The sequence below is a fragment of the Myripristis murdjan genome, chromosome 4, assembly GCF_902150065.1.
Source record: "Myripristis murdjan chromosome 4, fMyrMur1.1, whole genome shotgun sequence".
Taxonomy (NCBI): domain Eukaryota; kingdom Metazoa; phylum Chordata; class Actinopteri; order Holocentriformes; family Holocentridae; genus Myripristis; species Myripristis murdjan.
The window spans coordinates 23,972,321-23,989,929 of NC_043983.1; the positions used below are offsets into that span (position 1 = coordinate 23,972,321).

General features: G+C 41.6%; 1 protein-coding gene across 1 annotated transcript in view; it reads left to right on the forward strand.

The window, feature by feature from the left end:
• Positions 1-17,609, forward strand: part of anos1b (anosmin 1b) — a 48,287-nt gene extending 30,678 nt beyond the window's left edge. The window contains exons 6-15 of the mRNA XM_030049080.1: positions 1,169-1,298; positions 3,530-3,617; positions 4,586-4,826; positions 8,371-8,509; positions 11,790-12,083; positions 13,391-13,485; positions 14,626-14,788; positions 15,384-15,625; positions 15,975-16,118; positions 16,482-17,609. Of these exons, the coding sequence (XP_029904940.1) occupies positions 1,169-1,298; positions 3,530-3,617; positions 4,586-4,826; positions 8,371-8,509; positions 11,790-12,083; positions 13,391-13,485; positions 14,626-14,788; positions 15,384-15,625; positions 15,975-16,115 (1,533 nt within the window). The 3' untranslated portion in view covers positions 16,116-16,118; positions 16,482-17,609. The remainder of the gene's footprint in view (positions 1-1,168; positions 1,299-3,529; positions 3,618-4,585; positions 4,827-8,370; positions 8,510-11,789; positions 12,084-13,390; positions 13,486-14,625; positions 14,789-15,383; positions 15,626-15,974; positions 16,119-16,481) is intronic.

The following is a 17,609-nucleotide window of genomic DNA, read 5'->3' on the forward strand; positions in this document are numbered from 1 at the left end:
GTGCCTGTGTGAGGTTAGGTAAATAAGCAGAGCTTAAAACAGGACCACAGACAGCCACAGTCGTTCCACCGGCTGACTCTGAATGACTGAACGCTCATTATGGACTTAAATAGATGGGAGCTTGTGTGTGTGTGTGTGTGTGTGTGTGTGTGTGTGTGTGTGTGTGTTTCTGTGTGTGTTTCTGTGTGTATGTGTGTGTGTGTGTGTGTGTGTGTGTAAGCTGATTTTAAGCAGTGGTTATCTTTGCACTGTCAGGGAGACAATACACGTCATATTTCAGCACATTAAACTAAATCAAGTGCTTCTACCCACTGACTTCAGCTGGACCCTAAAGCGTTTGCTGTAATTTCATTTATAAAGCAAACTGCTTATAATTATGGTCTGACTGTTGTAACTGTTGTTAATTATTAAATTCGTGACAAAAGTAAAATGTTAAGATGTTAAAAATGGGGGGCTCACCATGTAAAACCATGTTTTTACATACAGTACACTATACCTTTTAAGAAATTTTATTTTGTTCAGTTTTTGTTGACATGGTCGAATGTGTAAATTTAATTATATGTTTATTATTGAGGTTGTAGTTTGCAGAGGTCTTGTACTGGACTACGTCACATTACAAGGTGTTTCTAATTTTTTGTCCTCTCTATGTATATACATTGAGGGGGACAGAATATTGGAAACACCTCTCAATAAAATACAGTCCAGTTCACCAGCAGCACTAACTATGAGCTCAGTGTTAAACATAGAAGTGAATGAACACCACTATTACTGTGACAAGAAAACCTGAGCATTATAGGCATCATAAAAGTAAACTTGATGGCAGAACATTGGTTTTGGATTATATTAGATTATGCAGGTGTGCCTAATAAAGTGGCCACTGAGTGTATATTTAAAGAATAAAACTTTAATTTGTTTTTAAAATATGCTTTGGACTTTCAAACTAGTACTAAACTTCCTGACACATCTTATCTATTTAAATGATCCAAAACTGGATAAAAATATTTATGTGCACTACAAAGACCAACATTAATTTTCCTTCCCTCTTTTACCTTTTTTTGTCACTGTTGCCATTTCAACATTTTAAGTCTCATATTAATATATATAGTGTTCTTCATCCTTCAGCTATATTACTTATTGTTATTTGCACTATCTGTGTTTATGTGTGCAGACCCTTGCAGAACATGTGGTTTTATCGGAGCTGAGGCCACAGCGCTGGTACCAGTTCAGAGTCGCGGCCATCAACAGCCAGGGCAGCAGAGGGTTTACCACACCGAGCAAACACTACATCTCCAGCAAAGGTAACACACACACACTCACACACACACACACACACACACACACACACACACACACACATCTTGTCCTACATTTTTCTATGCTTACCTAACGCTTTATTCTCCCACACTCATGCAAAACATGCACACAACAAACACACATGCGTATATTCTGCTTCCCTTCCACTCACACACACACACACAACTCTTCAGGTTGCACAGCAGACAGTTATGATTTAATGACGTCTCCTTTGTGTTTTCTTAACCTGTCATCGAATACTCAGCATCACAGTGATTCTTGGGCACCACTTGTGTCATTTTAAACTGAAAAGAGATGTTATGCCTCTCTGCGGAAAAAAAGTCCGAAACTCGGGAACGTTTCACTTCCTCTCTTTCTGTCTGTCTGTCTTTCTCTCTCTTTCACTCAGAGTTGATGGATAATGTACGCACAGCAGGAAAACTATCAGACAGTCCATAAAACACTGGCAGGAGACAGAAAACACACACATACAGGCGCACACACACACACACATACACACACTAATACAAACACTCTTATTCAGTTGGTTTAGTGCCAGAGTGGAATCCCTGGTGTGGGTGAGTGAACGAGAGAGGGAAGAGGGTGAAAGTGAGACCAACACACATCTACACACACACACACACACAGTAGGAGGTTCTAACTCTAATGCTTAACAGGCTTAGGTCATATTGATGCTGTGCCAGGATTGGCTAGTGATATGAATCGCCTGCCAGGATTGGCTAAAGCATGTCTGTATGTGAGTAATGACTTCAGGTTGGACTGAGCTTTGGAAAAAAAAAGAAAAAAAAAAGCTTCTTTATCAGTTGAACACTTATTGGAGATTATGGAGAGGTGTTTGAGACAGCATTTTCCACCGCTATCAACAAAAACACTAAACGGAGGAATTTCTCATGCTTCCAGTGGAGTTTCAGAAGACATACAACCTGTGCCATGGCTCTGCGCTCTGTGTGTGTGTGTGTGTGTGTGTGTGTGTTTTTAGGAGGAGTGGGCGAGACGGAGGTGAGAGGTTAAAGACACACACACTTGCACATTCCAAATACCATCTGATCGGAGTCAGAGTCTTGTGTTTTCAGTTCATCAGGCTGATTAGTCAGGGGCTGGAGGTCAGGGGTCACAAATCAGGAAGCTGGCAGACGTCATCATGGTTGAAGTTACTCCACTGTGGCTTCACGCTAACGAGCAAAAGAGGGAGAATTTAAATTCATGAATCCCTTCAGTCCATGAGGATATGCAGCTCGAGCAGAGCCTGCCAGCTGCTTTTGGGGGTGGGGGGGTCTGGACCAGAAACTTCACCTCGATGTCTTCACGCCTGCCAGACAGCATGAGCAAATCAACTGAGATCCAGCTGATTGAGGAAGAAACACAGAGTGAAGAAAGCCTCTGAGAGTGTGTTTTGCGTGTGTGCTTTGGTTCTGATCTGTAGCGGGCCAATTACCAGGAGTCCCAACAGACACTCCACTTATACAGAAAAACTGACACACACACACCCACACACCCACACACACTTACACACATGCATACACAAACAGGCGAGGTCCCCCAGTCCTAATATGCTGCCCTATCTTTGATCTCTGGCTGTGGGTCAGCACAGCACAGCCCGAGGCCTGCAGGAGGCCTGCCATGGGAGATGTAGTTCTAATCAGATACATTTTGTAGTTTTAATCAGATGCAGAACTGGGGTTTGTGGTTTTAACGAGATACAGAGCCGGTGTTGAAAGGCCGGTGACCTCAGGATTGCAAACAAAGACTTGTGGTGGTCGCTTTTGGTCTGTGTTGTGGTAGCTACTGAAAAAGGAGGCCTCAGACTTCTCCAGTATCACTCACCTTTGATGCTGTAAATCTAATTGGCTGTGGAGGCCTGAATGAAACCATGAGGAAATTAGTCCTTCCCCCCCAAGATCTTATTCTTTATTTTGCTCCACTGCAGGACATTAGACGCATATACTCATTAGACAATTCAGTCAAGATGGCCAGTGCTCTCTGCGTAGTGGGAATCAAGTTCACTCTTCCCCACATCTTCACATGTTTTTAATGTTGCTTTACCACGGGGATAAACATCAAACCTGATATAATTTCTACCACTAACACACATTTTGGACTCCTGGGAGGATGAGAGCCTTTTAGTTGAAATGTCGATGTTGCCTGACAATGATGATAATATTGATAATGATGATTATGTTTTGCTGATCATTTCTTTATGTCACTCTCTCCACAGACCCCTCACCTCCTGATGCTCCCACAAGTATCAGAGTGACCAATCAGACTCTGGACCACGTGGGGTCACGACCAGCACTCACAGCCAGGTATCTCAATAGAAGCAGGTGTTTTGTAGGAATAACATATTGTCTTATATTTCCTATGTAACCTTTCTTTCCATTGGAAAGAAATAGGGCTGCACAATTAATCGTATAAATAATAATTGTCATCCTGATTCATTTCTCAAAGCAATTTTAACCATAAAGGTTTCAATTTTACAGCCTTTGCCTTTTGGTGACCTGTGCATAAAATCCAGAATCTCACATTTGCTGTTACCAATGACTACATATCATATAAATGCAAGTGTGTAAATTGAAACAGACCAGATGTTAGTGGCAACTAGTCAAGCACAAAATCAAACAAATCAAAATGAGTCATCAAGACAAATTAAAAGTGAACAAATTTGCCCAAAACAAAACTTAGGTAATCAAATCATTGTCTTACTGAAACGTGGCTCATCTTCACACGTTTGGAGCTTTTTCAGTTTTTGCCCCCGTTCAGAGGAACATGTTGTGCAGACAGAACATGTTATGTTTTACGATGGTGGCGGCACCACAGGACAACGCCACAAATTTGTATAACCACTTGAAGGGACGCCACAAAATCCAATATGAGGAAACTATCCAGTTTAAGAAAACTCAAGCATGACTTCCCTTCCACTAAATGCGTTGTAGAATGTATCCTCATCCTGTTAAGTTCCCATCGGCACAGGGAGATTGCGGACTTGATGGCCTTACTCTTGGCAAAAGATATAGCCATCAATAAATGAGGTTTTCAAAAAATGATCTATGTCTTTTATAAAATGGTGCACAATTCCCTCCCGCAGCTATTTTTCAAAAGTTGTCTTGCTTGATTTATATTGCAGATACCGAGGATCAATTGAAATGGACTTGAAACATATAGCCTATTTAGCAGCTGTTATTCTCCCCTAGTAGCTCCCCTGGTTTGCTGAAATTGTTTCCATTAATAAAAAGTGTTTCCTGTTGTGATGCAGCTGCCTGCTGTGTGTTCATAGGTCCAGAGGTGAGGGGGTCGTAGTGGCTGTGCTGTTACGCTGGGAGCCCCCAAGGGATGGAGACCTGCCAGTCCACCACTACAGAGTCACCTGGACACCCCGACACACACACACATCACATGGAAACAGACATTCGCCGCATTCACACACACATGCACACAGAAACATACACACACTGCCTATATACCCACGCTTAGCAGAGCAGAGTAAAAAGGAGAGCAACAGCAGACTGACACAAGGGGTAAGGAAACTTTCTAAATTTCTAAATTCTCCAATACAGTAGACAGATGCTCAGTGGTTACATTTGCATGCATCCAATAATAATAATAAAACAAAGCTATTGCCTCTACTGCAACTGTGGCAGAAATTAAATATTTTGAATACCGTATGACAGGATGAAATTCTATTGTTTTGTTGTCACAATATCTTTTAAACACTTTAAACATGTCTTAAACACACACACATGCACACCCCCACACATACACTCATGATGTCCTACTGATATCTGAATTGCAGCACAGTTTTTGTACATTGAAACGAGGCTTTAAGGTTTGCACAGACATACACGGACAAACATCTGCACATAGAGTCACACACACACATGAACAAGATCTAAAGCTGCACCTGAGAGATTTTACTGTGCCCGTAAACCCACCACACACACACATGTATGATGGTAGTGATTACTGCACTGATTTTACAGGCTTCTGCAGCTCTCAAACAGGACATGTTCGGTGAAGAACCTCCTGTGTGCGACACAAACTGGAAAAACTGACTGAACATGTTCAAAGCAAAATGTGCTTCATGTATCGCATCTCACAAGTAAACAGAGGGAAACAGCATGCTGCAGCACACAAGATTATGGATGATATTGAGATAAAATCAAACTATTTGCTTAAATGGGATGTTAATTGATTATCATTGCTCTGTGGTTTTGTAAAACTTTCACAGATGTCACATTAATTAGGACGAAAACCTTTTCTGTCCTAAATTCAAACTTCTCTGTTCAGGATTAGGATTAGCATCATGATCAAAAATGAGGTGAAACTGTACATCTGAGTAACTGTTGGGATTAAAGGTGATTTAACTGCACTTTATTTTGAATCGATAATCCAGGTTTTCTACACGTGTGAACGAATGATGTTACACACCGATATGACTAGAGGCAATAACTTTACATATACACTATATTACATCAAAGGAGAATACCATCATTTTTGACATGTTGGTCCTCAGATCACTGCCTGCCATTCTTTATTATCGAGATCTTTGGCAGCTATTGTGGGCAGATTGAGCACTACCACATGTTCCCTGTGAATCTGAAAATGTGATTTTGTCGTTTACCAGACATGCCATTATCTGCATGGGACGTAACCATGTTAGAGTGCTGTGACAACATGTAGGTCTGGCTTTACATCGTTAACAATAACATGCCAACTTAGCCATGTAGATTGACTGACAACAGAGTGGCGTGGCTTTTCTGCATTAAGATAATGTGTTTAACTCAAGTCAAAGCATCTGGAAATGGACTGACAATATGCCAGTCAGTGTGGTGGTTACAGCATGAGGGCATTAGCGAGAGTGTATCAGTTGTCACAATAGTAAAGCACAAGTCTGTGAGTGTAACATTATATGACTGATATTTGGATTTAGATGCAGAATCTGCCAGCTTAGCGTCTAAATGTAGTTAGAAGAGAGTTATGCAATCTGACATTATTTCACAGTGTTGCAGTGTATCAGTGCTGCTAAACCCACATAGTAACGTTTAACTTAGGATTTTTTTGTCCTACATTTAATATTTTTACCGTGAAGAGAGAGACAGGAAAGATTGGGACTGGGTGAGAGACAGAGTGGGATGGCGTGTGACAAATGTGTCAAACTAAATTAACACACAGGATGACGTGTGTATGCGGTATGGACATTACACCACAAAGCCACAAGGTTTCCCCACTTCTAACTTAAGAAATTAGAAAATACATTCTATAATACCATCCCCATACTTTTAAAATTATATTTAATTCAGGAATAATACTTGAGGGTGTTTTTTTTTTTGCCATGATTATGGGTGTGATGATGATGTAATAGGCACAAGGTGCAACTGACTACAGTCAGCAGCCCCAAAATACCCATAATTACATCATAGCTTTTAGACAGCAGTTACCAATGCATGTATACTGACTGAACATGTTTTAATCAGTATGCATACTTCACAATAAACAAGAAAAAACAAGAAAACCTGCTAATGAGCTCCCTGGTTACCATCATAGCACTTTATATAAACACCATTCTTCAGCCTTAGGCTCGTAGCAGTTACTTTTCTCACAAGAAAAAAAAAAAAAAAAGAAAAAGAAAAACATGAACATTGACGTTTCAAGGTTTCAATGCAGCTGTAGTCGTATGGAGGAACCTAGCCATCCTAAGTGGTGATGGAGATCCCAGACTTAGCCTGGTGGAGCCATTTATCTGTAGTCTGGTCCTTGGTTCTGCTTGGCTGGGAGGCCTGGAATTTAAATGAGGCCCCCTAACTAGTGTTTCCAACTTCCAGCTGCATCTAGACACACACACACACATACACACACAGTCAGGCAGCAGCATCACAACAGGTAGGAAGTGGAAGCACACGCTGATCTTCTGTTTCTAAGGGCTCTCATATCATAGAGGGCATCTGTAGTTCACTAGCTTCCATTAACACAAGCCAACATGTTCCCTAGATGTACATACATATGGATCCTGTCCGTCAGGAAAATGCCGAGCTGGTGGGAGTGAATTTTCAGTCCTGATGTGATAGGAAAAATTGTAAAATGAGGAAATATTCAAACAAGGAGAAACCTATGCTGAATCTGTCTGTTTTAATATAAATCAGTTTTTTTTTTTTTACATGTAATGTTCACTGACATTATGCACCAAAATAGAAGGCCAGAATTCTCTCTCTCTCACTCTCTCTCTCTCTCTCTCTCTCTCTCTCTCTCTCTCTCTCTCTCTCTCACTCACACACACACACACACACACACACACACACACAACCATATAGGCCATATGTTTTGTCTATCTTGAGGGTAATGGAAATACTTCAACCCCATTTTGTCTGCAGGTCACCGAGAAGCTACTTTTAACTCTCAGTCATTCTGTCACATGCAAACACACAACACGCACGCACACACACACGCTCACACACACACACACACACGCACACATACACACACAGGGGCTTGTTATCATTCAAGCATTTCTCTGTTGTGACTAGCTCCAGTCCAGACAGATGTTCAGACCTGATTCACTAAGAGCCTGTTAATGAGCTGTCAGTCAAACAGAGGACTGTAATGAGAACAGCTCCTGGTTGTCAATCATAAGACACATGATGAGGACGATGATGATGATGATGATGTAGATGATGAAAGTGGCGATGAAGATGATGGTTATGACTGTGATGACAGTGGTGGTGAAAGCAAGGACAATGGTGGAGACAGAATTATTACTGTGATGTGATGATGGCAGTAAAGTTGACAGTGGTGGTCTTGGTAATGATGATGATGATGATGATGATGATGACAGTAATAATGTCATGGAGATTGGTGATGTTCAGTCAGAGACCAGATTTCAGGGCTTTCAGGCTCTGCTTATCTGCGATCTCAATGCCGTTTCCATTAAACCCCAGTCTAATTCTTGTGAATGGAAACAACTGTGCTCAAGCTCCGGCTGTGAAGTGGCCACTGACCACAGGCCACACGCTCAGAAAAATGTGTGGTGTCTGTAAACCAGGTAGTAATTTGTAACTGTGTCTCCAGGCGCAGTGTGAGCTGTGGCTACAGGGTCTGCAGCCCGCTACTTCCTACTTCCTGTCTGTTCAGACGGTGGCCTACTGGGGTCAGAAGAGACTGAAGAGTCCCAGAGCCCAAATTGTATTCACCACCATCACCTCTACAGGTAAAATGATCTTTCTTTCCAGTGCCTATAAACACACCTGCATTTTAAAGTGTGCAGTCTGTCCATCCAGATATTTTTTTGTGTGATTTGGTGAGGTTTCCCTGTTTCTCAGCACCTTAGGGTGTTTGTTTGTGGAGCTTAAACCATCAAAAATGCACTTATGAGAAACTCAACAGTTACAGCTCTTTCCACAAAACAATGACATGGTATTATGTAATAATGCTGCATTTTGTAATAACTCCCCAAAATATAATAACTTGTTACTTCATTTTGTAATAACACCTGCATTTTGTAATAATTTGTCAAATTTTGTAATAAAAAACTTGAATGCAAACAGAGCAGGAGAGGGGCTGATCAAAACAACTAAAAATATATAATAAAAACTAAAAATATACAATAAGGGCTAACCTAAGAAAAAGAGATATGAGATGTGAAATATACAGATGGTAATGAATATGAAATGAAATATACAGATGGAATTGAAGTATATACATGATTGTACTGATAAGGAGAGTTAGTATGAAACCACGAAACCAAAAACCAAGTGGCAGAACCCGACGCCCGGTACTGGGATTCAGGAACTAACAGACTTGATTCGGCCTCTTAAGGAATCACCACTTCCCCTCCAGTCTGAAAAACAGTTTGAATGTATATTAACCTAGGATGTAATATACAGATGATAAATAATAAATAAACAGTTAAGGTACTGGGTAATGGATAATAAATAAACAGTTAAGGTGCTGAGTAGTGGAGTGTTACCATAGCAAAATGAAGGGAAAATTGCATTTTGGAGAGTTATTACAAAATGTGGCATTGTTATATAATGTGTTGTTATACAGCCCTTGGGGGCAAAGAGTTTTGTTGGGAACCATGTCTGTCAAAGAAGACACAAACTGCATCAGTCTGCCTGGATGGATAGATTGCACTTGGGCTACATGAGCTTTATTTTATAGTTTGGATGATATGTCCCTTTAGCTGCACACAGCTACAAAAACACATATATATACACTATATTACCAAAAGTATTCGCTCACCTGCCTTTACTCATACTATGAACTGAAGTGCCATCCCAGTCCTAACCCATAGAGTTCAATATGATGTCGGTCCACCTTTTGCAGCTATTACAGCTTCAACTCTTCTGGGAAGACTGTCCACAAGGTTGAGGAGAGTGTTTATAGGAATTTTTGACCATTCTTCCAAAAGCGCATTGGTGCTTGGCTGCAGCTGCTCGGCCATGGAAACCCATTCCATGAAGCTCTCTGCGTACTGTACTTGGGCTAATCTGAAGGTCACATGAAGTTTGTAGCTCTGTAGCAATTGACTGTGCAGAAAGTCGGCGACCTCTTTGCACTATGCGCTTCAGCATCCGCTGACCCCTCTCCGTCACTTTACGTGGCCTACCACTTCGTGGCTGAGTTGCTGTTGTTCCCAAACACTTCCATTTTGTTATAATAGAGCTGACAGTTGACTGTGGAATATTTAGGAGCGAGGAAATTTCACGACTGGATTTGTTGCACAGGTGGCATCCTATAACAGTTCCACGCTGGAATTCACTGAGCTCCTGAGAGCGGCCCATTCTTTCACAAATGTCTTGTTTCACAGTCTGCATGCCTGAGTGCTTGATTTTATACACCTGTGGCCAGGCCAAGTGATTAGGACACCTGATTCTGATCATTTGAATGGGTGAGCGAATACTTTTGGTAATATAGTGTATTTTAGGAGGGAAGTAAGGGACTAGACTAAAGGAGAGTTCCACTGTGGTTTTGTGCCAATTTCAAATTGGTAAAAGTAAGTAGGCTAAGACCGAGTAGCTAAGACTCAGAGCATTAACACTCTGCTCAGCTGTCTATCTCTGCTGTCATCAGTGCATAATTTCCACTGCAATCCAGGGGAGAAATAAGCCAGAACTGCAAAGAAGGTGCTGATTGACTAAACATATTTAAATCCATTTCAGAACCTCTGCATTTATCTGGCAGTTAGGTTAATTAAAAACTTCAGGATAAGAGGCACCAGGCCTCCAACGGCATTTGGACAGTCAAATGCAAACAGCAAGGAACCATGACAGAGGGAAAGACAGAACTCAACAGAGTCGACACAAGCAGTGTGTAGCTGTGAAGTGTGTGTTGCAGCAAGCTGAACCAGACGGCCACAGTAGCCAGCTAATGACTCTTGTGGCGACAGAGGACCCCCACTCACAAGAACATAGCAACCAAAGTACAAATTTAGCATGTTTCATTAACTAGCTGCCATGCTGTTAATAAATAGTGTATGTACAAACTCTACAGCACACATTTGTTAACAGAGCCATAAATTATTCAGTCATTGATTTTCCTGTTAGCCCAGTTGTGCTGTATTTGCTGCCTGTCAGCGTATTCTGTCTACTTGCAGCTGCACTGTTAAAACACACACATGTACGCGCTCACTCACACACAGGCACACACACACACACACACACACACACACACACAAATGCACACGCACACAGTGGAAGTGGCAGTGTTAATAGTGGTCTAAGCAAAGGAGGTATTTATAGTTGACCTGCCGGTCAGCCCAGCAGAGGATTATAGCCAGCTGCAGCTCAATTATCAAGCCACAGAGCAACAATTTTATATGGAAAGTATTGCCATGCACTGTATGATTTATTAAAATTAATATTTGACTCAGTGTATGTATTAGTGTGGTATTTCTCAGCGGTGTGAGCACACCAACACATTGCTAAATGAGGGTCAGCTGGGTCAGATAAAACCAATTAGTGCACGGAAGTCAATGAAGCAGTGAGAAAGCCAGCTACCAGCTGCATGGTCCCTTCCTGGTGTTCCTGGCACAATATAATACATTTATACATTCCATGTGCTGTATAACAGGTTTTATAAATTTGATCTGAACTATAGTGTGTTTTTCGTAATGCCGCCATTTATGGGCATTCACAACATCTGCCACATAAATTCTGCTTACTGGAATATGAAATGGTTATAGACTAGTTAAGACCCCCACCCCATTTCACACATCGCCTCTATAACCAGCCCTAAAAAGGAGTTTGTTTGTGGTTCTAGACTGAACTTTAGTATCACATAGCGCAGAAGATCACTTTATCAAACATTTAAAAAAAAAAAACAAAACAAAACTGGGCATCCTAGATTATTTATTAGTTTAATTTTCCATTTATTTTCATTTTAGCTGTTACTTTTGCTTTCATTCCAGTTGAAGGTCTTCAAGTCAGCCAAATCTCACACTAACATTTGGCTGCCTTTGTTTTTCTCCTCTCCTCTCCTCTTTTCAGACCTTCTTGACTCTCCTCAACCAGACTCCATCAAAGGAGAAGACTTCTCCAATGAACTCCCATCTTCCTCCTCCTCCTCTTCCCTTCCCTCCTCCTCTTCCCACTCCTCTTCCTCCTCCTCCTCCTCCTCCTCCTCTTCCTCTTCCTCTAGCGTCCCGTTATCCTCCTCTCTCCCTCACCCGGAAGCTGCTCCTAACCCTGTTAGCCCTGGCACCCTGCGACTGGAGGCCGCCGCCCCTCATTACCATGACGATCAGCTGCAAGTCAAGGTGTTCTGGAAGTGGCTTCACCAAGGTGAGTTGCCATGGAGACCATACACAACACTACCATGAAAACCGACTGAAGAATACAGCAGGTGCCATCTCTATCATACTTTTGTTTCTGCCCATGTTGTGATTGAACGAGAGGACAAACACTTAAAACTGCAATACACAGAGTGGAAAAGTCGCTTAAAATAGATCTTAAGGAGGAGGACTAGACCTAAAAGGTGAATTCTATAAAAGCTCTCCAAGAATAAAGGCAGCAAATTCCCATTTGATTACGTAAGAATCCAAAGGATGCTTGAATTGCTACATTTCAGCTCATTTCAGCCCTCAGCTCTTAAGCCTGCACCAGAGCACATAAACATTAAACATGAACCTTATAACTCGACTGGTATCACGCCACCTTGTTTACAGCTCCTTAAATCTATTCAGTGACTGGAATGAAGTTTTTTTTTATTGCTTTACAGCTAATTTTTTGTTGACAGAGGGCTCATATAAAGTTAACCAATTAAAAACCCCAGCTTGTATTTTTGTTTAATGATTACTAATGTAAAAACACGACTTGCACACAGTCATTTTACACTGGTTTTTGGCAGTGATGTGATACGGCAATAGGTTGAAGGATTTAAAAGCACTCTCTTGTATGTTATTGCTGTTTACATACTGCATAATACAGATTTAAAATACACAGAGAGGCCGCTGCATTTCTTAAGCTTAGATGGATAAAAAACACGTGTAACACAAATGTGATAAAAGGAGGAAGACACACAGACAGCAGGATATAGAGGGACAGACAGGCAGCGAGACAGGCAGAAATGGAAAGAAATGGCGTCAAAGAGAAATTCCCTTACCTTCCTGTCCTCACCTCAGATTGGTGCTTGGACCTCAGGGCTTCAGTCTGATTGGCTCCCCCAGGTTCAGCCATAAATAAGAGGTGCTGACTGGCTGTTATCTGGCACACAGGGAACAAGAGATTCATATTAAAAAAAAAAAAAAAAAAACATCAGTCAAATAACCAGTAACAGATGTGTGTTGTGTTGTCAAGTGTGTGTGTGTGTGTGTGTGTGTGTGTGTGTAAGATCGGATCTGAGACAGAACTGTGACACTAATGATCGAATAACATGACAAAACATGCGAGAGATAAAAGAGCGAGAAAGCAAAAACAGAGAACGCCGGGAAAGTCGACATGCTATCATGAGATATTTCTCTCGGGTTTCTCACGCTGTAATTCACAGCTATACAGACAAAACACAAACACACACACACACACACACACACACACACACACTCATATACTGTGTATTGTGTCTGATCTCCTTTATCTTTGATATATTATAGCCAGACTCAGAGACCCTGGGCCGTATGTGTTGCGGTGGCGTCCACATACTTGTGATACTAATATTACCAGCACAGAGAGAACTACAGCGGTACAGGTATGGGTGTGTTTTGTGCATGCTGGCCGATGTGTTTGTATAACTGTACAATAGCATATGTGTGTGTTTGTGTCGTGTCTGCGTGTGCATGTGTGTGTATATTAGTTTCCATCAGCATAACTCTCACATGGGGCTGGAACGCTCTCAGCCATAAAGCTGTCTGAGTGTCTTTCCATCGTAACTCTATCTCTCTCTGCCATCATCTCATAACTCTCTATCTCTCTTTATATCCCTCAGCCTCTCTTGCATAACTCTCCATCAGATCCCCCAACTGTGTGAAACATTCTTTATTTCTGGCTCTGTCATTTTCATACGCGCTAATATAAGTTTTATCACTCTTTATTATCACTGATTCATATAATACAATAGCGATGGAGCCTATACCCTGCCCATGAACGCTTTCTTTCCTGGAAAAAGTCCTCTGGCGCACAGGAGGTGATGCGGTTTACGTTTCCGACACCAGTAACAGCAGTTTGTTTGGAATAAACAGAAGAAGAGCGGCGAAGCCAGCATGAGCGCGAGCCACCTTCAGAAACTCTAACTCTGTCAACAGAAAACCCAAGGAAAACGTCGTCACAGAACCGGAGACGCCGCTTGATTGACAAGAAATCTCTGGAAAATGCGGTGCAAAAACACCGCAGCAGTGAGTGATTAGCACTAAAGATGCAGCCAGACGTCAAAAAAATATTGAATTCTAGGATTACCCCTTTAAAGCAACACCAGGCAAAATTTATTATCCAAAAGTACAGCCGTCTTATCAACCTAAATCATAAAGTGGAGCTGCGATTGACTGTGTTTTATTGCACAAATGAAGTTCTGGTGTTGAGTTTGCCTGCTTCTGTCGCACTCTGTCCAGAGAAAACTGGATTCACTGAACGCAGATGTTTATGTGTCTCTTGTCCCCTTGGCACAAAGTGTTCACAGCCTGCCTCGTCGTTAAGCGTGAGCGTGCAGTGTGCAGTTTACTAAGTTCAATTTTTTTGCGGTAGTGGCCTTGTGTCGCTTTAAACTACAACTTTCAATCCAGAATGAGACGAGAGAGTTTAACAACCAGCTGTTTACAGTAGACACAATAGATATAAAGTCTCTTTTACCCTCAACCATCTCTCTTGCTCTCTCTCTCTCTCTCACTCTCTCTAGGGCACCCATCACACCATCAAAGGCCTGTTGTTCTCCTGTAAGTACCGTGTTGCTGTGGCAACGGAGGAAGACCCAGGTTCAGAGGCTGTTACCTGGGTTACAACCCCGGCTTGTTCCTCTGTCAGGGTCAGAGCAGGCAAAGCTCTGCCTTGCAACACTGAAGGTAGGCATAAACACACACACAGGCACACACACACGCACACACACACACACACACACACACACACGTATAACTGTAATGTTCCACTGATGTCCATTAATCCCCTAACCCCTTAAACCCTTAGAAACTTAAAAATAGGTCTGGAAAGAGGCTCTCACAAGTGATCCCATCTGTGTTTTGTGTTCTCTTGGGAACATTTGGACTCCGTGAGACACTGCTGACATCGATCACACACACAAACAAACACAGATACACAATTTAGCATATTTTGAATCTCCAATAGTTGCTATTTCTTTGCCAAACCGTTTTTTTTTATATATATATACACACAGGTAAACAGGGTTGGTTTCACTTCATTGTCATTATAATCAAATCAGAACTCAGGATTTTCTTAAAATTGAAATGTGGAGAACATTTTGACTAAGAAAGTTGTCATATAAAAACTTATTGAGAGAAATTTGAATTTATTTTTTTTAATTCATTGTCATGAATCTGAACGCACTCCATCCCTGTTTGACACACATGAACAAGGCGCATACGGAGTGACACCCTGCCAAATAAACACTCTGCTCCAATTGTCCTACTTTGTTTGTGTCAGAGCGCCCCCTGTCAGGCAGAAAGGTGATACTGCGTCCCGAGCGGCTGACTGCAGACTTCCAGCAAGTCAACGGCACCTTGCTTGCCACGTTTCGCTGGAGGCTGTCCCAGCATGCACTGCACCAGCCGGCTATCGAGGGATTCCAGTTCACCTGGACACAGCTGGACCTGCACTCAGGGGTTACTGTGGCAACAGAGGGCCAGGAGGACACACTTATCTCACAGACACAGATAGTCTCACCGGTGAGAAAGACATAGTGGTGAACATAGAGATTTTTTATTTTAATTCTTAACTTAGCAAGCCACTCTACAATGACAGATTTAATATGTGGCAGCAGGAGGAAGAAAACATAAACAAAAGGGAGATGTTTACGTGCATTTATGTGATTATTTTTACATTAACAACAAATTCTTCACCACTTTCCTTAGAGAGGAATTTAGAGTGGATTACATTTACTTTTAGCAGATTAATATTTAAGCACGGTATTGCTGCTTTCATTTATGTGAAGTGTTATTGTATGTGTGTGTGTGTGTGTGTGTGTGTGTGTGTGTGTGTGTGCGTGTGTGTGTGTGCGTGATTCTCCACCAATAGTCACAGCGGTCGGTGACAGTCTCCGGTCTTCAGGCTGACAGTACCTACCAGCTGCAGCTCCAGGTGCTGACAGCAGGGGGCAGTAATGGTGCCGCAGTCTCCAAGATCATCCGCACCCCAGTTATCAATACAACACTGTGACAGGTACAACTGATGCTCACACACACACACACACACACACACACACACCACACAACAGCATTTTTGTACAGTTAATAAAAACTATTGAATTATATTCCAAATTAATTCATTGCATAAATAATAATGAATTAATTGCAATCCCAAGTAACAATATAATTCAAAGATCATTGTTTCAATTGAAGTTATCTCAAAAACAAAACCATTGCAAAGCGCTGGATGCTGTGTTAAAATAACAAAAGTGGAAATCTGATTGCCCTGCATTATGATGAAAAGCATGTGTTGAGTCTTTTTCATGAATCAATAAAATATACTGCGGGTCTACTGTTCTCTTAATTCCTCCAACCATCTGTTGTCTGTCTCCTCCAGGTCCCGCCCCCATCGCTGTCATCATCTGCTGCTTCATCGTCATCCTCATTACCAACAGCATCCTCCTCATTTCTGTTTTCACACCTTGTAATCGGTCTTTTTTCAGCACAGTTTTATGACCGTTCAAACACAGATTACGTGACCAAAACTGTAGCTGCAGGGGAAACGAAGCCACTCCTCGAAGAATGCATCAGTGCTGAATTGAGAAGTCAAGAGATGAATACCAAAATGTCTAAATCCAGAGGGCAGATTCTTCCTCTGACATGTCTGATATCAATGCAAACCAGTTTCATTTTCACATTTTTATCACATACACATTTTTCACTTTCATTACATTGGGAAGGTCATTAGAGCTACGATAAGGGAAGAAACAGATAGCTGGATATATCAGTTTGTTTTGCTCCAGGGATCCAATTTGATGGCCTAAAGTCACTGTTTAGTGAAAGTGACAGGATCAGATCAGCACTTGATGTTTGCTTTCTTTTGCTCTTTTTTTCCTCTTGGGGTGACGCAGACAAGATGTATGTAAAATAAATAAATAAATAAATAAAAGTGGGACTTCCCTTAAGGCTGCATCTGTCCATGTTCAGTGTTTAGACTAGCCTAAATCCTGTCATTCTGACCGGGGGGACGTCGCTGGAGCCAAATGACCCTCATTGTTGTTTTCGATCCTGCAAATAGAGATTATAGCACTGACCGAATGTCCGTATGTATTTCTGTGTAGACATAAACCAACCGTGTTGTCTTTATTTCACTGCATTATCCACTGGCTGCCTCCTAAACCAGTGGATCTGACTTGAAGCCTTCAGCTCAGCTCCACCGTAAGACTCTGTTCATATGTAAAGAAAGTTAAACTCAAACCAAAACATTACTTCTTTTTTTTTTTTCATTAAATCTAGCCAAATTGGCTTGTAATCACATGTCCTCCGCAAGTTCCGGCATTACTTTGCATTATAATACGCTGTGACACACTGTATATTACATTTACACACAATAATACCTTGGTATGTGTTTCTGTGTCTTATGAAGGGGTGCCATTACCGGTCGAAACCAACAGCCAGTAGCACAAATAGCTCAATTTATGAATATCCTGTTAATATTGTTCTCATGTAACCTTAGAATTTTGTT